This window comes from Sorex fumeus, unplaced genomic scaffold (genome assembly GCF_029834395.1).
Source record: "Sorex fumeus unplaced genomic scaffold, SorFum_2.1 ptg000011l, whole genome shotgun sequence".
Classification (NCBI taxonomy): Eukaryota; Metazoa; Chordata; class Mammalia; order Eulipotyphla; family Soricidae; genus Sorex; species Sorex fumeus.
The window spans coordinates 5201815-5224650 of record NW_026606068.1 but is presented as its reverse complement, the minus strand read 5'-3'; the positions used below and the strand labels follow the sequence as shown (position 1 = coordinate 5224650).

General features: G+C 54.3%; 1 protein-coding gene across 10 annotated transcripts in view; it reads left to right on the top strand.

The window, feature by feature from the left end:
* The first annotated feature begins 19373 nt into the window (after positions 1-19373).
* The window catches only part of KIF1B (kinesin family member 1B), a 129287-nt gene continuing 125824 nt past the window's right edge, over positions 19374-22836 (top strand). For 9 of the 10 annotated variants that reach the window (XM_056110971.1, XM_056110967.1, XM_056110963.1 and 6 more), the window contains exon 1: positions 19406-19543. In XM_056110971.1, coding sequence (XP_055966946.1) covers positions 19438-19543 — 106 coding nt within the window. In that variant the 5' untranslated portion in view covers positions 19406-19437. Of the gene's footprint in view, positions 19544-22836 lie in introns of all 10 variants that reach the window. The other variant, XM_056110972.1, reaches the window with a different exon arrangement.

Here is a 22836-nt window from a genome sequence, read left to right as displayed (position 1 = left end):
CCTGGCGGTGGTCAGGGGACCATATGGGATGCTGGGGATCCAACCCAGGTAGGCTGTGTGCAAGGCAAACGCCCTCCAAGCTGTGCTATGGCTCCAGCCCCAGTTCACGGCATTTTCGGCATGGAGGGTGGTCTCGCGTCCTTCTTGTATGCCGTGAATCCGTCTGTGGCCTCCTACACCTTGCCTCTGCCCCACCCGGGGATGCTCATATTTTTCCTATTTATTTGTGTTTTGTACCTAGATTGAATGTCTTCCAATATTTTGAATATTTTTCTAGGTAAACGTGTTGCCAATATAAAATTCCAATCTAGTCTGTGGTTTGTTTTATAGCACCGTCTGTGGTGTGGAAGTGGATTTTGCTTTATTCTAATCACATTTGTTTGGTGGTGCTCAGGGCTTACTTCTGACTTCGTGTCTGGTCTCTTGAATATATTTTTATTCTAAATCACAAAGATAATTTCTATCTTCTATGAAAATCTTAATTAAATTTCTGATTAAGATTTTTATCTCTGGGGGCCTGAGCCACAGCACAGCAGGGAGGTGGTTTGCTGTGTATGTGGCCAACCCAAGTTTAATCTCTGGCATCTCATAAGGTCCCCAGAGTCCTGCCAGGAGTGATTTCTATCTTTTTTTTTTTTTTTTTGCTTTTTGGGTCACACCTGGCTATGCAACAGGGGTTACTCCTGGCTTTGCAGTCAGGAATTACTCCTGCTGGTGCTCAGGGGGCCATATGGGATGCTGGGAATCGAACCCCAGTTGGCCTCATGCAAGGCAAACACCCTACCCGCTATGCTATCACTCCAGCCACCAGAAGTGATTTCTGAGTTCAGAGCCAGGAGTAACCCTGAGTATTACAGGGTGTGGCCCAAAAACAAACAAATAATTTTTTTTTTTGCTTTTTGGGTCATACTTGGCGATGCTCAGGGGTTACTCCTGGCTTTGCACTCAGGAATCATTCCTGGTGGTGCTTGGGGGACCACATGGGATACTGGGATTCGAACCCGGGTCGGCCACGTGCAAGGCAAACACCCTACCCTCTGTGCTATTGCTCCAGTCCCAACAAATAATTTTTTAAAAAATCTCTGAAATGTATTTTTTGTACAATGTGATATAAAGAACAATTTTGGGGCGGGGAGGGTTTGGGGGCCACACCTGGTCGTGCTTAGGATTTACTTTCTAAGTAAAGGTCTGGCTTTCTACTCAGGAATCACTCCTGATGGATCTTGGGGGGACTGTATGTGATGCCTGACACCAAACCTGGGTTCGTATGTGGAAGTGCCTTAACCCTTGTCTTATCTCTCCAAGTCACACTGGCTATGCTCAGGGGTGACTCAATGAAGGAACAATTTTTTTTTTCAATTTTTGGTTTGGGGCCCATGTTCAGTGGTGCTAAGGGCTTCCTCCTGGCTCTGTGCTTAGGGATCACCCCTGGCAGGGCTCGGGAATCATAAGGGATGCTGGGAATTCAACCCAGGTTGGCTGTGTGAAAGGTAGGCGTCCTCCCTGCTCTACTATCTCTCCGAGCCCCCAAGGAACAATTTTTAATCATCCAGCGAAACAATTATTCCGACATAAATTACTATCACAGTTCATTATTTCCCAGCTGACTGCTAATTCCTGCTCTCATCTGTGATAGTCTCATACTTCTGGATTCTGTTGCATTTCTGGTATTTGGTGCTCTCCCGGAGGGACAAAACAGTTGTAATACAATGTTACAGAAAATTTCTTTTTGTTTTAGATTGGTGGTTTTGGGGTCACACCTGGTGGCGCTCAGGGCTTACTCGGGACTTTACACTCAGACACAGTAACAACAAAGTCTCCAATGGAGACGTTACTGGGCCCGCTGGAGCAAATCGATGATCAACGGGAGGGCCTTTACTTTACTTTACTTACACTCAGGGATCACTCCTGGTGGGGATTGGGGGACCAGATGGGGTGCTGGGGTGCTGGGGTGTTAAACCTGGTTTGGTTTAACAGTCTACCACGGTACTATCTCCACAGCCCCAAATTTTACTAAATGATTGGTAAGTCCACACAATTTACATGGGAATTCTGGACTTTGTTTTAGCATATGTATTTTGGGGGTTTATTTTGGGGCCATACCCAGAAATACTGGGAGGCTAATCACAGATATCGAGAGGTCACTCCCTGTGGCGCTGGCTCAACAGGGTTTGGTCACATAACATGCATTTTCAGTGGGGGGTATTGTTTTGGGGTAACGCCTAGATGTTCTCAGGGCTTCCTTTCTGCTCTGTGCTTAAGGATCACTCTTGGAGTTGCTCGGGGGATCAAACCTGGGTTGGCCACATGCCAGGCAAAGGCCATAAGCCCTGTACAATCTCCAGCCTCCATACAGCCATGGGACAGGCTTTATCGGGAGAGGTTTTCCATTACCTTGTCAAATTCCATAAAAAATCCCGTTGAATTAATGATCAGAAGTCTATCGTTTATAGAGGTGAAGAATTGACATCTGTATGCTTACTCCCTGCACAAAAAAAAAATACTGTCTCAGGGCTAGAGCGATAGCACAGTGGGTAGGGTGTTTACCTTGCACGTGGCTGACCCAGATTCGATTCTCAGCATCCCCTATGGTCTCCTTAGCACCGCCAGGAGTAATTCGTGTGTGCAGAGCCAGGAGTAACCCCTGTGCATCGCCGTGTGGGACCGAAAAAGAAAAAAAATACTGTCTCTGCATATATTTAGGGTTTCCTTCATACGTTTCCCAACACAGCTGTATAATGTTTCTTCAGATTGTCCTTGGATGGGGAGGAGACGAGTCGTGCCTGGCCCCGGTTGTTTTAATTATCGCCCTGTCCCCAGATGATTTCTTGTCAATTTATGTTAGGTAGGAAGGCAGAGAGGTGGGACAGGGGCTAATGGAGTTTTCCTTGCATATGGTGGACCCTGGGAGCAATTCCTGAGCATAAGGCAGGGCATAACTCCTGAGCACTGCTGGGTACAGCTTCACCACACGCGCGCACCCTCCTCCCATTATCCTTAAGTAGTCAAAAGGCATTTTTGGTGACTCCTAAACAGTGCTCAGGGCCAGATGGTTCAATGCTAGGGCATGATGCTGCAGTCTCCAATTGCTGGAACAACTAGCCCACGGCAGGAGTGCTGGCAGGGAGTCTGTACAAAGTGTGTGCCCCTAAACCGGGCCACCTCCCAGAGAGATGGGACCTGTTCATGTGCAGCATTTTCCTGGCCCAAGTAGCGTGTATTGCTGTTTCCAATAAGATCTTCACAAACCACGTTTCCTAATGAGCTATTCTGAATACTTTGTAATTTCATAGATTGATTTTTTACATGAGCCGGAGCGATAGCACAGCGGGTAGGGCGTTTGCCTTGCATGCAGCTAACATGGCCGACCCGAGTTCGATTCCTCCGCCCCTCTTGGAGAGCCCGGGGAGAGTATCTCGCCCGCACGGCAGAGCCTGGCAAGCTCCCCGTGACGTATTCGATATGCCAGACACAGTAACAACAAAGTCTCATGATGGAGACGTTACTGGGCCCGCTCGAGCAAATCGATGAACAACAGGAGGACCGTGACCGTGATTTTTACACACAGGCCTTCTTAGCTTTTGTTTTTTCTTTTTGGGTCACACCTGGTGACGCACAGGGGTTACTCCTGGCTCTGCACTCAGGAGTTACTCCTGGCGGTGCTCAGGGGACCATATGGGATGCTGGGAATTGAACCCGGGTCGGCCGCGTGCAAGGCAAACGCCCTACTCGCTGTGCTATCTCTCCAGCCCCAAGTATGGCAGCTCACATCTCCTTGGTGAATCTTTCCCTATTTGTGTGTTTTGGAATGCATGTGTTGGTGCTGGGGGGTTACTCCTGGGGGTGCCTGGGGGATTGGCGTGCAGGGGGCCCTGCCGGTGGCTCCTGGGTGAGGCCTTAGAGCCATGTCCAGCACCTTTGCTCCTGTTCTTTTCTGGGTTCCCTGGATAAGGCTCCAGGCTGAGGCTGTGTCCAACCTGCCAGGACTTTATTCCACGCATTGACGAGTTGCCATTGCGTAGGGTCTGACGCCCGAGAAGTCAGTGGCGCCACTGGGTGATGGGCCTGTCAGAGGGGCAAAAGGCTTGGGAAGGAGGAGGCGGTCCCGGCATTGCCAATGCTCTGGCCTGCCCTGCACCTTGGCTTCGTGATCTCATGCTAACAAATTCCCTTCTGGCGTTTCTAGATTCTTTGCAGTTTGAGTTCCAGAGAGCAAACACTCTAGGACCCAGGGTGCGTTGTAACTCTCCATGGTGCTTATCCTGGTACTTAACACTCTTGGATCCAAGCTAGGAAAAAGCTGGGGCTCCAGGAAGCTTCTGAAGAACTCCTGTTGATGGTCCATGTTCGTCTTGGTCCTCAGGGAGCAAAGGCAGAGTTTTGTGCTCTGGGCTTGCCCATTTCTTTGGCTTTTTCTTTCTTTGAGGTTCTGAGTCTCACACGTGCGTGTGAGACTTTCCCGACTTTCAAAGCATTTTCATGTTCTCCATACCGCTGTCCTTAGTCACACTGGCGTGCCTTCCCTCACAGCCTTGATGACTTTTGGGTCCTACTTAATTCCACTCCTCAGGGGGGCTCGTTGCCTTGTTGGGTCCCTGAGCGGAGACCGTTTGAGGGTCGGTGGAATTTCTATTCGAAGCGGGAAGAGTTCAGAACGCCTGGTCCAGATCAGGGCTAGGAGGGCCGGGGCCCAGAGCCACAGCACAGCAGGAAGGGCGCTTGCTTGCAGGGCAGCTGACCAGTGCAAGGGGTTCGATCCCCGGCATCCCCTATGGTCCCCTGAGTACCGCCAGGAGTCATTCCTGAGTGCAGAACCAGGAGTAAGCCCTGAGCATTTCTGGATGGCCCCAACCCCTCCCAAATAAACAAGTAAATAAAAATATTTGCAACAGCAGCAACGAAAAAGAGAGAAAGAGGCCTGTCTCCATGTGGGCATTGGGGTGGAAGGTGAATGTGATGCGTTGGTGTCTGCGTGCCAGCGAGCCCTTCCACACCCAACAGTGCACTGCATTGCACACGAAGGGGGTCGGCCGGGGCACCCGCGTGCATTCTGCGTTGCAAAGACGCTTTCTCTTCTCTGCGGGTCCCGATTCTGGGGGAAAACCCCGCAGGCTGGCGCTCTCCGTGGGCCTCTCGCGCCCCAGCGGCCCTCCTGGAAGGGCGTCTCCCCGCGGGAGCCCCGGGAAGGGCCGCTCCGCCCGCGACCGTGACTCGGGCCCCGCCGGGCCGCGCCGACTCACGCCCTTGTGCGCGGTCACGCGGGCCGCGCGGTCGCGTCGGCGGCGGCGGCCTCGCCCACCCCGGCCGCCGGCCCGCGCCGCCGCCGCCGCCGCCGCCAGGGGGCGCGCCCCGCGTCCCCGCCGCGCCGCGCCGCGCCGCGCCGAGGCCCCGCCCCCCGCGCCCGGCCCCGCCGGCCATTGGGCGGCCCCCGCGAGCGCGGCGCTCCGATTGGCCGCGCGCCGCGTCCGTCGGCGGGCGCGGGGGCGGGCCGAGGTGACGCGCGGCGGCGCGGCTCGGGGCGGGGTCCGGCGGCGGCGGCGGCGGCGGGCGGAGCTGGGCGCGGGCCAGTCTGACGGCGGCGGCGGTCCCGGGAGGCGCCCGCGCACCGCCCGCCCGCGTCCGTCCGCGCTCCCGCCGCGCCCGCCGCGGCCTTTGCGTGATGGCGCTGCCGAGCGGCGTCCTGCGGCCGGCACTGGCCGCGGCTCGTGCCCAGGAGCGCCGCTGCCCGGCCCCGCGCGCCCGCTGACCGGCCCCGCGCGACCGAGGTGAGGGCGGAGGGCGGCGGCGGCGGGGCCCGGGGTGCGGGCCGGGTGCGGGGCCAGGGGCGGCCGGAGGGGCGCGGGGCCCGGCCGGGTGCCGGGCTCCCTGCGGGGTGCGGGGGGACGGCGGTGTGCGTGGGGGGGGGGTCCCTGCAGGGCGCCGGGGGACGGCGGGGTGCGGGGCCCTGTCCGGGTGCGGGGGCCCTGCGGGGCGCGGGGGGGTGGCGGCGGGGTCCGGGGGTCCCCGCGGGGTGCGGGGCTCTGCGCGGCGCCGGGCCTTGTCGCCCGGGTGCGGGGACCCAGCGGGGCGCGGGGGGACGGCGGGGTGCGAGGCCCTGCGGGGTGCGAGGCCCTGCGGGCCGGAGTGGGCGCTGGCCAGGGCGCGGCCCGCAGCCGGTGGGCAGGGGCGCGGGCAGCCATGTTGCGGGCGGGGGGCTGCGGGCGCCGCTGCCCGCATTGTTCGGGTGGGGGAGCCGCGCGTGCACCTGGTCATCGGGGCGGGATCCCCGGGTGGCCGCAGTCGGCGGGGCCGCAGGTCCCCCGTCCGGTCCGTCTGGCCGGCTGCGGCTGGGGGCAGCGCCCGAGACCCCCGGTGGGCATCGCGGGGCGGGGCGGGAGGGGAGGCTCCCGCCCCCGGTGGGCCCCGCGCCCTGCAGGCCCGGGGAGGGAGGGGGTGACCGGCGTCCAGCAGCGGTGGATACTGCTCCATCACGGAGGTCAGCCTAGGCCCGAGGCGGACGGGAGGGGACTGGGAGGGCGGCGTGCGCCCCCTTCATTGTCCCCTTTGTGCTCTATCACATTGCATTTCTTAAAAAAAACAAACAAAACCGAAAAGCCCCCAGCCCACCCAGCACAATTGCTCTTTGGGAGGCCCCTCGCGCAGTGCGTGGAGCGCCGGGGTCCACCCTGGGCAGCGTTTCTGGAGCCAGACCCAGGGTTCAGCCCGTGCGCTGGCCACACCCAGCGCTGCCGGGGATGCGAGTGGCTCCTTGTGCATGCCGGGAAGGCGCCTCTGACCCCGAGCCTCGCCCCCTCCCCCGGCCCCCAAACTGCAGGTTTTGCTCCCTGCCCCCACCCCCAATCTGGCTTTCCGGCCACATGTTGTGGGGTTCAGGGTTCGCTCCCTCCGTGCCCGGGTGCCGGGTGCCTTGATGGTGCCCGGGGGCTGAGTCTGGGCTCAAAACATGCCCTCAGTCCCCTCCCAGCTGCATTTCAGAACCAATCCACACCTCGAGCGACGTCATTTGAACTCCTCGGATTTTCAGATAATTAAAAGTCTCAGCATTGGATATGTGAAGGGATATTTCTAAAATTAAAAGCGTTCCTTTGAAAGCTTGGTTGCATCCACAGACACTTAATCAGGTTATGTTCTTCGCATGACATGAATTTAAACATGCAGAAGATCTTTTAAAATCGGCTCCTCTGGGTCTAGCCCCGAGGCCCCCTGGCATTGCTGGGTATGGCCCTGGGGTCCTTGGCACCACATTCCTGGCAGTGCCACGTGGTTGCCTGGGCCTTGGCACTGGGACTAGACTCAGCTGGCCGAGTATTGCCAGGAGTGGGCTCTAGTCCTCCTGAGCACCCTGTGGGAGTCCCGCCGGCCCTCCAGTAAAATGTCATGCCCCGGCTGAATATCGTAAGAAATATTTGCAGTTAAGAAATTCTGTTTTGGGGCTGGAGTACAGCAGGGAACGATTGCCTTGCACATAGGGGTTTCATCCCCCGGTACCATTTGTGGTCCTGGGTCCTGCCAGGAGTGATCCCTGAGCACAGCCTGGTGTCACCCAAAAATTCATAAAAAGTTTCTGTTTTGAATTTTGGGTTACACTTGGCAGTAGGCACTCAGGATTTATTCCTGGCTCTGTGCTCAGGGGTCACTCCTGGTGGGGCTCGGGGGACCCTCTGCTGTGCCAGGGAGTGCCACTAGGACAGGCCGTGTGCAAGGCCAATTCCTGAATCCCTCCACCGTTTCTGCAGCCCCCTCCCAGGTTTGAAATTCTACGTTTCCTTGATTTTTAAAAAAGTCTCAGGAATTGTGGTGAAATGTCATCTCATCTTACGGTAAAATCAGACTTGCTGAGCTGTTGGGACTGGGTGAAGCCAACAATTTCTAGAGCCAAAGTTGAGGAACTTGAAGGTTCGGGTTAGAAACAGAGGAAGTTCATCTTCATCGGGATCTGATGTGGGGGTAAGATTTTCTGAGTCTGTGCCGTCTCTGAGTCTGATGAATATTTTTCTAAAATTTATCCAACTAAATAGAGCTTCTGAAGCTTAGATGGAAAAACGGTCTCCTCCTTCAAAGCAGAGGGGCGCCTTTTTCCTTGTCTCGCTTTGAATTTGTACAGGCCAACTCTGTCAGCTGTGCCACCCTCTCTAATAGGGGCGAGGGCTTTCTGGTCCTCCCTGTGTGTCCTGGGTGTGGAGTCAAGGACGCCAGGCTGGACAGTGGCCCAGTGGCTGGGTCTCAGCCTTCAGTTCCTGCCCTGAGCACTGCTGGGACTGATCCCCCGAGTGCCATCAGGTTGTGCCCCATAACCAAACACCGACCAGCAAACCAACCCCCAGAACACGAAGGACAGCATTTGGCCTTTCTGCCTGTTTGTTCGTGAAACTCTTCCCAGCCAGCTCGGTGAGGAGTGAGCCGCCCCACTTGATCTGGTAAAGGGGGGAAACCATCTCCCCAGCATCCGACGGGCAGGGGGTCGTGCGTGTTCCCTGCCCTCTCTTTGAAAGACGGCATTGTTGGAACAGATGCCGGGAATTTCTGGAGTCTGGCAGAGCGCGAATCAATCTGCCAGAACTTTTTGGTTTGGGTTGGGTATATTGATTTATTATTTCGCTCGTTTTTGGTTTGGGGGCTTACTGCTGGCTCTGTGCTAAGAGGTGCTGGGGAATGTTGCAGGGCCGGCCCTGCGCCAGGCCAGTGTCCTACCCGCTGCCCTCTCTCTCCAGCCTCTCTAGAACTTTCTCTCATGCTGCTCAGGAGGGTAAGAGAATTGTGGCATGACAGGAGACCCCTGCAGGATTTGGGCTTTGGGATTAGTGTCTCCGTGGCTCACGTAGACTCTACCCTAGCCCTTTCGTGGCCAAGGCCGAATAGAGACTTGGTTCTTTGCCGTCCAGGAACATGCCCTGCACGGCTGGGTCAGGCCAGAGGAAGCGGAACTTACTTCCAGTTCAAGCTGCCGTCTGCTCCTGGTGCTTGCCTTGCCTTTCAGACCCGCTCCCCCCAGTGTCGTTCCATGCCCGGTCACCGGGACCTTTCCGTGACATTTGAAATGGCAGCTTGCAGTGTTTCTCATAGAGGGGCTACACGCGGCAGTGCTGGGCCGGGGTGGTGTGGAGGGCCAGGCCCAGGGACACTCAAGCCCGTCCAGTGATGCCCACGGGTCGCCAGGGCGACACATGGTGGTCAGCTTGGGGGACCCAGGCTCCAGCCACAGCTCCAGCCCTTTGTCCAGCTACCTCCTGCCCAGCTGTCCCTGCTGCCCCTCCCAGTCAGTCCTGGAAGTAGCAGGGTGACTTGCATTTCCGTTTTCTCCCTGTTTTCATGTCTCAGCGCAGTGACAAGTCCCCCCTTCTCTGCACCTTCTCTCGCAGGCCTCCTGCTTCTGTCCCCAAAGCTCTCAGACTCTGGGCAGGAGGGTGGGGGCCATCGTTTGGTTGGTTTGTGGCTCTGGGGCTAGTGGGAGGGATCTTAAAGGGGGGCTTCTGGGACCCGAGGCCAGGCCCCCTGTGCAGGCAGGTCTGCAGCCGGGGGGCCCCCTCCCTCGCCCCAGCCTTGATTATTTTTATTCGCTTTTGCTTCTTTTGGGGCATGGAACCCAGGGCCTTGCCTCCTTGCTTGTACCCTCTGCAGCTTCCGTTACTTTTGTTTGTCTGTTTTGGGGCCACACCTGATGACGCTTGGGGGTTACTCCTGACTCTGTGCTCAGGAATCACTCCCGCAGTGCTCAGAGGACCATATGGAGTGCTGGGGATTGAACTCGGGCTGGCCTCTTTCCTGCTGTGCTATCTCTTCAGCCTCTTTGCTTAGTGTCTTTAAAGGCTCATTGTTGGGGGGGGGTGTGTATTTAGGAACGAGGATGTCGAATATGCAACATTTCCAGTGTTGAAATTATTAGCAGAACGGATGATTATGGAAAGTTTTATTTATTTGTAGTCCACACCACTTACTGCTGCTAAAAAGGATTCGAGCGGTAAGGACTTTTCACAGATCCCACATCTCTAGCAAGGCTGTTAAATATGAAAAAGAAGCAAAAATTTGTGTCACAGGAGAAAAAAGTCAATATTCATACTGCTGCGATTTGTTTGACTTAGTAATCAATTTTGAAACTTTCGAAAGGCAGAAGGGAAAAAGAAGTTAAAGAATTTTCGTCTTGTTAAAATCACGTCTGGGGCCAGAGCGGTAGTCCTCCAGGCCCGGGTTCGACCCCTGGCAGTTCCCCCAAGCACCACCAGGAGGGATCCCTGAGCACAGAGCCAGGAGTCAGCCCGTGGCATTGCTGGGTATGGCCCCCAAATAAAAGAAAACCAAACAAGATCTAGAGGTTCATCAAGATTTTTCTCAGATATTTCCTAAATAAGTTCTAAGAGGAAAGTATTACAGATACCTCTCCATCGCCAAATCAGAATTTTGTCTGTTGGATCAAAGTACTCGGGGGCGACTCGGATCTCTGGGAATGTGGGTCTGGGGGGTTCCAGGCCCCCCCAGGCGAGGCGTGTGCTCAGCTCCCGAGCTCCCTCCCGCCCTCAATCGGAATTTAAAGGGAGGAAACGGTCGTGGAGCAAAAGGGGCCCACCTGCTCTCCAGGCTGAGAATAGGGGACGAAAATAGAACCGAATCTCATCCTTGCCGTGAAGGCTCTTGCCCGGGTAGTTCTGATACGGGGTAGTTCTGATACGTAACTCGATACCGAGATAAATCTGAGTATCTTGGCAGGAACCAAATGTTTACCACCGGAGAGAGCCCGGGATACTTGTGTTCAGTGTTGACATAAATAAACCTGTTAAACGCCGGTGTGGGCTTAGGCCGGGGCGAGATGGGCACAGAGTGGGGCTGCATTCTTGGCCTTGTGAGGCACCACCTCGGCATGTGGCTCAGGTCACGGCTGAATCAGTCTCCCCGAAACCTCCCCAGCCCCGGCCGAGCTGGTTCTGGCCTGGAGGTGTTGACCTCTGCTTCCACAATAGGAGGCCTCCCTGGAATGTGGGGTTCGGGTGGCAGAGCGCCAGTCGCCCTGGGTCCACCCCCAGAATTTTGGCGTGTCAGTTCAGATGTTTGAACTCGTTGAGTAAAACTAGGCAAACGTTGCCATTATTATTATTATTATTATTATTGCTCTTTGGGTCACACTCAGCAATGTGCAGGGGTTACTCCTGACTCTGTACTCAGGAATTGCTCCTGGCGGTGCTCGGGGGATCCCCTGAGATGCTGGGGATCAAACCTGGGTCGGCCATGTGTAAGACAGATGCCCTCCCCACTGTCCTATTGCCCTGACCCCCTGGCCAAACTTATTTATTTACCTTTTTGAGTGAGGTGGCCACACTTGGCAGCGCTGGAGGGTCTTGGGCTGCCAGGGACGCAGCCCAGGACTTCATCCATGCAGGATCCGGATTACCGCTCCAACTGTCTCTCTGGCCCTAAATTAAACTTGGAAAGAGGGGGAAAAAAAATCCCTTTCATTTCGAGTCAAGTTCTGAGACACAGGCACTGTTGTTCTCCTGACGCGGCTCTGGGTTTCTGCAAGTGAAATCTCTTGTATTGAAATCCCTGAAAATGAAATCGTGTCACCAGTGAAAAGGAGGGCCCTGTATTCTTATTATTTTTTTTAATGGCAGTGTGAGGAGGCCTTGTGTCTAATGCCTCGAGAAAACTCATATCCCCTTACGTCAGAGAGTGGGGGGGGGCATGGCTGGCTCAACGAGCTCCTGCGTCTGAGAGAACATCTCGTCTGTCAGGAGGCTGCGGGTGTGTCCTGGCAGGAGGACCCAGGAGGCAGCTTCTGCTGCGAGTGAGCCATGTGGAGTGTCACAGGCCCCCAGCTGATCATTAACCGCCAGGGTCAGCCACCAAACAGGTACCGCACAGTGTGGTTTCGCTCCTGCCTGGTTTTGGTCATTTTTTTTCTGTAAGCTGTGGTCAAGAGTTTAGAGCTTTGAGCCCTAAAATCTTCTCGGTCCTCCCGGAGAGTATTTGAGGGATGCAAAGCAGAGAGAGAGGGAGGTTCATAGCACCTCACAGTGGACTCACTTGGGACAGGTAGTTCCTTTCGGGTTCCTGCTTGTGCTTTCCTTTGAAATGCAGTCCTTGAAAATGGAGTTCCGGGGGCCGGAGCGGTAGGACGTCGAGTAGGGTGTTTGCCTTGCAGGTGGCTGACCCGGGTTGGATCCCCAGCATGCCCTCTGGTTCCCCGAGCCAGCTAGGAGTAGCCCCGAGCACTGCTGGGGGTGGCCCCCAGAAAACCAAAATGTAATTCTGTGGAAAAGATGATCTTTTCAGGGACCCCAGAGACAAGGTACTGAGTTAAGGTACTGGCCTTGCACGCACCCCCCCTGCTTGGCCCCCGGCACCACACGTGGCCTCCCGAGCACCCCAGGAGTGGTCCCTGAGCCACCAGGTGTGGTCGAAAGGCAAAATAAAACAAAAAAGAACTTTTCTGTGAATATTGAATTTTTTTACAAGATGAATTTTGTGATTGAATTTTATTTTCCTGGGGGTGGCCACACTCAGCGATGTTGGGGACGTGCGGTGCAGGGGACCACACTCGGGACTCTCCCCAGTCCAAGCATCTGTCCAGCCCATCGAGCCGTCCCCTGGGCTGAAGTTTCTGGTCTGGATTTCGAGTGGGGCTGAGCCCGTGCAGAGAGCTTGCCGGGAGCACGGCGTGGCTGAGACCGCGTTCCCCCAGGCGTGGCGACAGAGGCAGGTAGTTCTCCCCAGACCCCCCAAATGATCTCTGCCCCACTTCCCTTTGCGCTGTCTCTGCGGTGACTGGGGTCGCGCCCTCTCAGTATTGATGCTCCCACATTGCTTCTGCTGGCCAGGGCTCAGGACAGGTGTGGTCCGCAGCCCACACACGTAGTGCAGAGCTGCTGGGATGACAGGGACCCAGCTGGTCACCGCACTGACCGCACACTTTCAGTGAAGGTATTTCATTTTGGGACTCCCCTTTCCCTCCCCTTCCCCTTCCCCGCCCCCTTTCTTATGGCCCCCCCCCCTCCCCGGGGAGCAAACCCAGATCTCACATGTGGAAGGCCAGTGGCAAGTGCTGAACCCCTGAGCTATATCCCCCGAACCCCAATTTTTTTTGGCTTTTAGGACATACCCAGTGGTGCTCAGGGGTTACTCCTGTCTCTGCACTCAGGAGTCACTCCCGGCGCTGCTTAGGGGACCCTAGGGGTGGCGGGATCGAACCTGGGTCTGTCTTGTGCAGGGCAAACACCCTCCCTGCTAACTATCTCTCTGGCACCCCCTAAATTATTTTAATTTAATTTTGTATTATTTTTAAAAATTATTTTTAATTGTGACAAACATACTACCAAAAAATAGTAGTCAGCATATGAAAGTTAAGTGAACTATTGACTGTAACATAATAGAATGAATTGTAGGAAAAAAAGAGACTTCTGTTTGTTTGTTTGTTTTTGGGCTACACCTGGTGCTCTCAGGGCTTGCTCCTGGTGGGGATCAAACCCGGTGTGTGCCCCCTACCTGCTGTACTGTTGCTCCAGCCCAAAAGAGCTCTTGTTTCTTGGCTGGCTCTTCTAGTCTGCGTTCTCGCCTCCACTCGTCTTGCTTGTCTCTCTGCGTCTTTGCTTGCCGTTTCCACTCTGGAGAAGCCCGTGTTCGCTCTTGAACAAGTACTTCTCCCTTTCTCTTTCCTCACATCTTAGTTTCTTTTATGGTTTGTTCTTGGGCCTCTTCCAGAGATGCTCAGGGATGCCGGGAACCGAACCTGGGTCGGCCGCATGCAAGGCAGGCGCCCTACCTGCTGAGCTATCTCTCTGGCCCTCACACCTTCAAGTTTCAGTCAAGTTTCAGTGCTCCACAGAAACAAAACAAAACAAACCGTATTTCTACTGCATGGCCAGGGCTGGACTTAGTAGCCAGCTGCCTGCTTCGCCTGTAGGAGGCCCTGGCGGGTTTCATCCCTGACACCGCTACTCCACAGCCCCCCAAGGTGAGACTTTTTGGCTCAGAAAGTGGGGGCTCAGGGAGCATATGGCTGAGTTTCAAGGTGACATTGGACCTTGTCCTTGAAAAATAAGGACTTGCAGTAGGTTGGGAAGGGAGATCGGGCGTGCGGAATTGTGTAGCTGTTGCAGTGAGGGGTGAGCTCGGGGGCGTTGGGTGCAGACCGCAGAGGGGGTTGGCTTGTGGGCGGGGAGCTTTTAGGACGTGGTCGAAGGCCATTGACACCAGTCAAAGGTTTTCACTTATTTCGCCTTAGACCTAGCACCCTGCTGGCGCTCAGGGCTTACTCCTGGCCCTGTGCTCAGGGATCTCTCCTGGGGGTGCTCAGGGGATCATGGAAGTGTCAGGGATAGAATTGGGATGGTCCCATGCATGGCAGGTGCCTTAACCCCCGGACATCTTTCCAGCCCTCTGGAAGGTCTCTAAAGAGAGGGAATGACGTGAACTGTGATTGTTTTGGGAATCAGGTCCTGTTTTCTGATGTAAAAGGGCGTTGCAAAAGCAGACCAGCCAGGGCAACTAGTAGTATTTCATTCCTGTTTGCTTACTTTGCGGAAGGTCCGTTGGAGAGATTCTCTTGCTCAGGCCGATTAATCCAGGGCACCTCCGAGGACAGGCAAGAGTCGCGTCACACGCGCTTGAAATTCAGTATTATTGGGCAAGGATTTAGGAATATTTTATGTAAATGTGGACATTGGTAACAGAAATTCTCTTGGAATTTGGCTCCGTTCCGCTTTCCCATGGTTCTGTGTGTATGTCATAAGGAAGGCGACGCCGGCCAGCCCATTGATGCCCTGTGCCCGTGGTGGAAGTGACGGCAGAGTATGTTGGGGTCGGTTTTGTCTCGGGGCTGCACCCAGAGGTGCTCGGGGGCTGTTCCTGGCTCTTGGCTTGGAGGTTGCTCCTGGTGGTGCTTCTAGGGTGCCATGTGGTGCTGGGATCACACTGGCTCTCCCACCTGGGAAGGGTGTGCTCCAGCTTCCGGTCCCCTCCCTGGCCGCTGACTTAGGGGAGGGGAGGTGGCCGCTGCCCTTGCCTTTCTCCCTCTTGCTCTTCAGAATTGGGGCATGTGGACCGGAGCGATAGTACCGCAGTAGGACGCTGGCCTAGCACTCGGCCAACCCGGGTTCGATCACCCGCATCCCCGATGGTCCCCCGAGCATCGCCAGGAGCGATCCCTGAGCGCAGAGCCAGGAGTCAGCCCTGTAAGCTGGGTGTGGCCCAAAAAAGTAAAACAAGAACCAAAAACAGTTGGGGAATATGTTTTTATGTTACTATAATAAGCATTGTTTTCCAGAAACTGAAAACAGTTCTCTCTTGTTTCTCACTGGAATTTAAACTTGATATCATCTTGATTTCATCAGTAATTTTTTTCAGAATGTCAGTGTTGACGCTTTAATGCTCTAGTATTTCTAGTAGAAGGGAAGAAAACCAACGCTTCCTACAGTGCAGTTAGCTCGCTTCCTGTTCCTGTATACGTGTTTTGGTTTCTTGGACCATACCCAACTGTTTTCAGAGATCACTCTTGGCAATATTGGGGAACTGTGTGTGGAATTGGGGATTGAACCCGGGTTGGCCTCCTGCCAGGCAAGCTCCCTACCTTTGTTTTGGGGCCACACCTGGTTGTGCTCAGGGTTTACTCCAGGTAGTACTCAGAGGACTGTACGCAGCACTGGAGAACGATCCCAGTCAGCTGCATGCAAGGCCAGCACCCTGCCACTGTACTATCTCTCTGGTCCCATATGGTATCAAATTTTAACTCAACTTGTAAGGTTGGTTATAGCTTTACTACAAGACAATTAAACCCAAACAAGCTACCATTTCAGCCTCGGTTATTATAGAAAAATGGACTTAAAATGTATTTATCAGGCACTTGAAAGACAGTACAGGGGTCAGAAGAGTACAGGGCTTAGCAGCTGAGTCTTGGTTGAACCTCCCGGGAGCCCCACTAGGAGTGACCACCCCCCACCCCCCCCCGCCAGTCCCAATGAGGGATGGCCCACAACTCCTTCCAAAAGTATGTATCACCTCCAAAAAATACCGTTAGCTCTTTTAATTAGGAAGAAATTTTATTGAATTAATTCATTTATTTTTGCTGTTGGGCCACCCCGAAGCTGTGCTCAGGGGCTCATTCCTGGCTCTGTGCTGGGGGTCACTCCTGGAAGGTTTGGTGTACTGGGGATCGAACCCGGGTCCACTACGTGCAAGGGGAGCAAAAAGGAGGTGAGAGGCAGGAGAGTTGGTGTCTGTGGGCGGGAGTTGGGCTCTGGCGGGCTGGTGGCTGGGACAGGTGCCGGGTGGACGTAGCTCCCGGACCTGTTAGGGTGGGTCCAGATCACACGTGCACAAAGCCCGCAGGATGTCAGCCCTAGTCATTGCCCCGTCAGCGGCGTTCAGCACTGGAGAGGGCCCAGAGAAAACAGAAGAAGTTCTGTTCTTCCTGTGGCTGGTTTGGGGGCTACGCTCAGCGGCCTTGGGGATCACTCCTCTGTCCTCGGGGTTGACTCCTGGCTCTGCACTCGGGGTTTGCTCCTGGCGGTGCTCAGGGGACCATATGGGACACAGGGATGGACCGTGGGTTGACTGCGTGCCAGGCGAGCACCCTACCCACTGTATTATCTCTCCAGCCCCCTAAAAAATGTTTCAAAATAGACTTTCAGGTTAAAATATTTTTCATTTGGTCGATAAGTGACGCAAGTCTCCTTTACTGTTCTGTCATTTCCCCCAGTTCTGCCCGTTTTTGAAGCTGAGCGGCCTGACCTGTGGATACTCCCATGTTCTGGGTTTTCCTGAGTGCTTTTCGGTTGTCGGATATTTCTTTTTCAGTTTGGGGGCCGCACCTGGTTCTCTGGGGCCACACGGGGTGCCCGGGACCCCATCGGGATCGGCAGTGTGTGAGGCGTGATCTCCCAGCCTTGTTGTCTTTTTCATTGTTCTTCTGGGGCCCGGACGCCCTGACACTGGGACTTAGATCTGAGGCTTGATTCTATTCAGTCTTTTTGTTTGTTTTCAAATGACAGAAAGTTGTTTAGTAAAGTGAAGTAAACTTTTTTTGTTTATTTTGGGGCCACACCTGACAGTGCTCAGGATTCGCTCCTGGTTCTGCACTCAGGAATGCCTCCTGGCGGTCCTTGGGGGACCCTGTGTGATGCCCCACACTGTACAGTCACTCTAGCCCCAGTGTTAGGGAATTTTTAAAAGGTTTTTGAATTCAGTGCTTGGTGCATCTCCAGAATTCGTGTGAGTCTATTTATTCTGTCTCTTCTGCCTTGGATGAGTGGGAGCCCTTTAAGAGAGCCCCGTGGCCATGGGCCAAAGCTTGATTCATCTTTGTTAAATCTCTTGCTTTGCGCATATTAAAATGTCCCAGGATTATTTTGAAATCTTGCCCAGGCGTGGGTAGGGCCCCCTTCTCCCCAAGGAGCGCAAGTTCAAAGACTTTTTGAGGGACAAGGATTTTCACTTTGGGAAGCTATTGAAGAACAATACATGACAAATGCGGTCATGTAAAATGATAGCGGTGTTTGTGCAGTTTTGGGGGGCTATAAATGCTCTAGGAAATACCAGTGATTCCAGGAATGTTTGGGCAAGTCGTTTTGGGAGAGGTGAGGCTGGACGCCAGCCACCGGCAGAGGAAAATGGAGAGTCAGATGTCCATTGTGAGGGCGTGAAAGCCACAGTCCTGCGGGACCATCCGCAGGGGGACACCAACGTGTCTGGGACACAGAGTACCTTGGCTTTGGCTGTGATTCGTAAGCTCTGGGGACCAAGAGAAAGTTCCTGAACTTGAAAATGAAATTGAAAGTCAAGCTTTAGAAAGGTTCCGAAGCAAGGATCAGCAGTCGTAAAACGGGCACTCCTTAGAAGGTTTGCTAGATCTGTCTTTGTAAAAAAAAAAAAAAAAAAGCAAAAATCTCAGAAGCTTGATACCACCAAGAGTGATTCCTCTGGGTATGGTCCAAAACCCAGAAAAAGGGTGGAGGGAGGAGGAAAAGAAATTATTCTAGTGGGTTCTTTTTCCAGAAAAGTATTCATTTCATTTCGCTGGGAGAGATACTGCACAGTAGCTCTGTCCTCCCGTTGTTCATCGATTTGCTCGAGCGGGCCCAGTAACGTCTCCATTGTGAGACTTGTTACTGTGTCTGGCATATCGAATACGTCACAGGTAGCTTGCCAGGCTTTGCCGTGCGGGCGAGATACTCTTGGTAGCTTGCCAGGCTCTCCAAGAGGGGCAGAGGAATCAAACCCGGGCCGGCCGGGCTGGCCGGGCACAGGGCAAACGCCCTACTACTGTGCTATCGCTCTAGCCCGGGGAGAGTTACTATTCCTACGAAAAATTCTCGCTCTTGCTCTTACCGGCCCCCCCTCCCCCCCCCCCGTGCCCCCCATGCTTTCCTCACTCAGGAAATAAGCAATTTGGTGATTTGGTTACACAGTGACTTAGTGTCACCTTAGATGGAGCCTGGTTCTATCTAAGAACCTTACTGTTCCCTGCTTACTGCACGGGACGGTTGTGAGTTCACACAGCTGTGGAAGGGGGCTTGGGAATTGCTGCTGGGACTCGTCTTTGGCCCTTGTTGGTTAGTTGTACATCTGCCAGAGCAGTGAAGCTAACTCAAGTTTAGGAAGTTGAATGCATCTTTGGGTGCAAGAGGTGAGACGTTCCTCCCTGAAGTCACTCGATCCGAACCTGGGCTGGGTGATTTTCTCTTTACTTCATGGAGCTTCAAGGATGCCAGAGAATCCTGCGTTCTCTTGAACGCTTTCGATAAAAATTCTTGAAGCGGTTTTTAAATTCTTCACGTTTTTTTCTGAAGATGGAACCAGAAATACCCAGGGCCCCATGGATGCTGTCCTTTGCTTGACTTTAGATTTGTGCTCGGTTCAGATGTGCTGTAAGCACTGTAGACAGAGAATGCAGTAGCAAAAAGAGGTGCAGTTTCTGATAATTTACTCTTGGAAATACAAAGAACTGGAGTGAATTTTTTTTAAGGGAGGGTTGGCTTTTTGGGTCATACCCTCTGATGCGGTGCACAGGGGTTACTCCTGGCTCTGCACCCAAGAATTCTTCTGGTGGTACTTGGGAGACCATATGGGATGCTGGGATTGAACCCGGTCGGCCATGTGCAAGGCCCCTTGGTTGTTTTTTTATGAAGTGGAAACCAGTAGTGCTAAGGAAAAAGAGCAGAATGTCTACTTTATGCTGGTCCATGCTTTTTGGGTCACACCCGGCTCTGCACTCAGGACTTACTCCTGGTGGTACTTGGGGGACCAAGTGGGATGCTGGGGATTGAACCCAGGTTGGCCGTGTGCAAGGCAAACGCCCTACCCACTGTACTGTTGCTCAGGCCCCAGTGCTTTTTGCCAATCCTGACGGCCTCGTTTGGCATTTCTTCTTTCTTTCCACAGGAAGCGTCACCAGAACTTCAAAAAAAGACGAAAGAAGATTTGCTTCTTTGGCTGCAGCTCTAACCGACCGGCAGGATGTCGGGCGCCTCGGTGAAGGTGGCCGTCCGCGTGCGGCCCTTCAACTCCCGCGAGACCAGCAAGGAGTCCAAGTGCATCATCCAGATGCAGGGCAACTCCACCAGTGAGTCTCCGTCTCCTCGGCCTCCTTCTCACTTGCCAGCGGGGGCGGGGGGGAAGGGCGGTACTTGAACCTGGGTCTCCCCTCTGGAGCCTCTGTGCATAAACACTTTCTGTCTACTGTGGGAGAGCAATGTGGGAGAGCACTGGGGAGAGCACTATGGGAGAGAACTGGGGAGCACTGTGGGGGAGCACTGCCCGGGCACCTCAGGCTCATCGCGCTGAGAACTTGAGTGAATCTTCGGTCATTGAGCCCTGGCCAGCTGCGTTTTGAGCCCACATCAGCGATGTGTGACCCCAACCAGGTCTCCCATCGGGGGTGCTGGTGTATGAAAGTGGAAGCTGGTTCTTTGGTGTCTCTGTCCTTGTCCCTTTCCCTTCTTGCTGTATTTTGGGGTCGGTCATATCCAGTGGGGCTGAGGGCTCTCCTGGCCTGGCGGTCGAGAGATGCTCCTGGCAGTCCTGGGGGGATGGTGCTCGCTCGACTGGTGCCCATGTGCCAGCCTAGGCTTGGGTGCACTGGAGTGTCTCCCAAGCCCCTCCCAGCTCTGTGTGTGTGTGTGTGTGTGTGTGTTTGTGTGTGCGCTCGCACGCTGTGCACGTGCTCAGGTGTGTGCTGAAGGCACTTTGGATCCAATTCCAGTGAATTATTAAAAAAAATTTTTTTTTGTTTTGGCTGTTGGGCCAAACCCAGAGATACTTGGAGGAGGCTTCTGACCATGCTCGGGGTCACTCCTGCCGACACGGGGATCGAGCCAGGGCCAGCTGTGTGCAGGGCCAGTGCCTCTGTCGCTCGGGCCCTGTCAGCAGATTTTCAGCCTGGGCTTTATTAGTTTCTCTCCTTTTTGGCGTCTGAAGGGTTATCTGGGGCCACTTGGGGGGATGCCAGGCCTGGGCTTGGACCCAGGAATGACGCAGTGCGGCTCGGGCCTGGCAGTGTTGGGCACCACCAGGCCTGCACAGGGCAGTGTTTGTGACGCCAGGAGCTGAACCCAGGGCCCTGTGCGTGCCGGGCTTGTGCTTTACCTCTCTGAGCTGCCTCCCTGCCCCCTGCAGGGCCTGCTGGTGACACTCAATACCATCCTGCACAGTAAACCTGCGGAATCTGTGTGTCGTAGGATGACTGTTCTGTTTTGTTTAGATTTTTTTTTTCTTTTTGGGTCACACCCGGCGATGCTCAGGGGTTCCTCCTGGCTCCTGCACTCAGGAATTGCTCCCGGCGGTGCTCGGGGGACCATATGGGATGCTGGGAATCGAACCTGGGTCGGCCATGTTGGCTGCGTGCAAGGCAAACGCCCTACCCGCTGTGCTATTGCTCCAGCCCCAGATTTTTTTTTTTTAAGTAAAAAACAGGTTTTATTTGGAAGTTTGAGGAAGGAGAGAGAGAGAGAGAAATAGATTGAGAGATAGAAGAGAGAGAGAAAGAGGAGAGAGAGAGAGACACAGAGAGAGGAGAGAGAGAGTGAAGAATGGCAGTTTCTGAAACCCTGGATCAATGTCTCTTTCCCCCACGTCCAGTGTGTGATCTCAGTTCTGTTCTCTGTTACCGTGAGTCTGACTTTTCTTTTTTTTTTTTTTTTTTTTTGCTTTTTGGGTCACACCCGGCGATGCACAGGGGTTACTCCTGGCTCTGCACTCAGGAATCACTCCTGGCAGTGCTCGGGGGACCATATGGGATGCTGGGAATCGAACCTGGGTCGGCGCGTGCAAGGCAAACGCCCTCCCCGCTGTGCTCTCTCTCCAGCCCCAGTCTGACTTTTCTTTGTGTGTGATTTTGAATGTTCTGTTGCTTACGCATTTCGGTCAAAAGGAGGAACGTGAGCTGCAGTACCATTATTTGGATTTTACCTCCGTAAGTTGTGCCCCTGGTTCTGAGTTTTCTTGTGCGCAGTCATTAAAGGAGAAGGAGAAGTTGGTGCCGGGGAGGCCGCACTGCGCTGGCCTTGTCGGCGCCCCCTGAGCCCTGCCAAGAGTAGTCTCTGAGCACAGAGCTCAGAGTACATCCTGAGCTCCACTGTGTGTATGGCTGAGACAGAGAAAAGAAAAGGCAGCGTTGGGGCGGGACGTGGCTCGCTGGCCGCGTATATATTAGATGAGGCTCCGTTCAATTCCTTGCACCGTTAAAAAAATAAAATACAAAATTCAGTATTGAATTGAACTCTTTTGGGGGTGGGACTTGGGCTGAAGAAACAGGTCAATGGGCTGAGTCATGCTTTACATGCAGAAAGTCCCAGGTCTCTGTTCAGCTTGCCACGGCCTGGCGCACAGAACTGGGAGCAGGCCCAGCCACAGGGCAAACCACAGAATAGTGGGCTTGGACCTGGGCTCTGGCCCTGCAGGTGAGTGCTTGCCTGGCCCGTGTGGAGCTTCACCCCTGCCCCCCCCCACACACACAGGGGAACTCGCAGCAGCCCTCGGCCCCTCGACCCCACGCGGAGTGAGTTGATTCCCCAGAGAAAGCTTCTCTCGGCTGTTTAGCACGCTGGGTGACACCTTCCTAGCTGTGAGAATTCCCAGTCTCACGGGGGTTGGTTTTCATTCAGAGCTGAGGTTTCTGTTTCTCACAGGGTTGGAATAAAAAGGAATATTCAAAGGCCGTGTGGGGGGTGGGGCTTGTCATCCAGGGGCAAGGTGTTCCCCTTACATCCTGCTGACCCCAGTTTGGTGACCGGTCCCACGTATGGGCCCCTGAGTACCACCAGGGGTCACTGCTGAGCACAGAGCCAGGAGTAGCTTCTGCGCTCTGCCCTTGTGGTCCCCCCGTCCCCCAGGTAAGAAAGGCCATTTGCATGAAATGTCGAGCTAAATTTATCGTATCATAAAAATATACAGAAAGTTTTTATTAGTACAGTAACGATGCTGTTTATTTTTAGAATGTCAGCGTCTTAAATTATTGGTTATGTTTATACTCAGCATCAGTATCAAGTAGGGTCGTAATCGCGGCTTGTGATTTTTATGAATAGGTAGTACATTCATTCGTGTCTAAACTTCCCAAGGTGCAGTGCGTGCGTAATGCCAAGTACTTCCTCTCTCCCCCAGATCCTTACCCAGTTCTTCTCTCCAGAGATAACTGGGCCAGCTTCTCTGTTAGATTCTCATCCTGCACATCCTTTGGGACGTGGAAGCATTGGGGGTCCCTAGCAGCAGGACCGCCAAACTCAGCCAGCAACGATCCTGTGTTCAATGTTATGTTGGTCCCCAGGGAGTGGGATGTACGGTGAGGGCAGGTGGTAGGTGCCCTGAGCCGCTGGACCACTTCTGGCCCATGGCAGCAGCCCGCCTGCCCTCCTTCCCTTC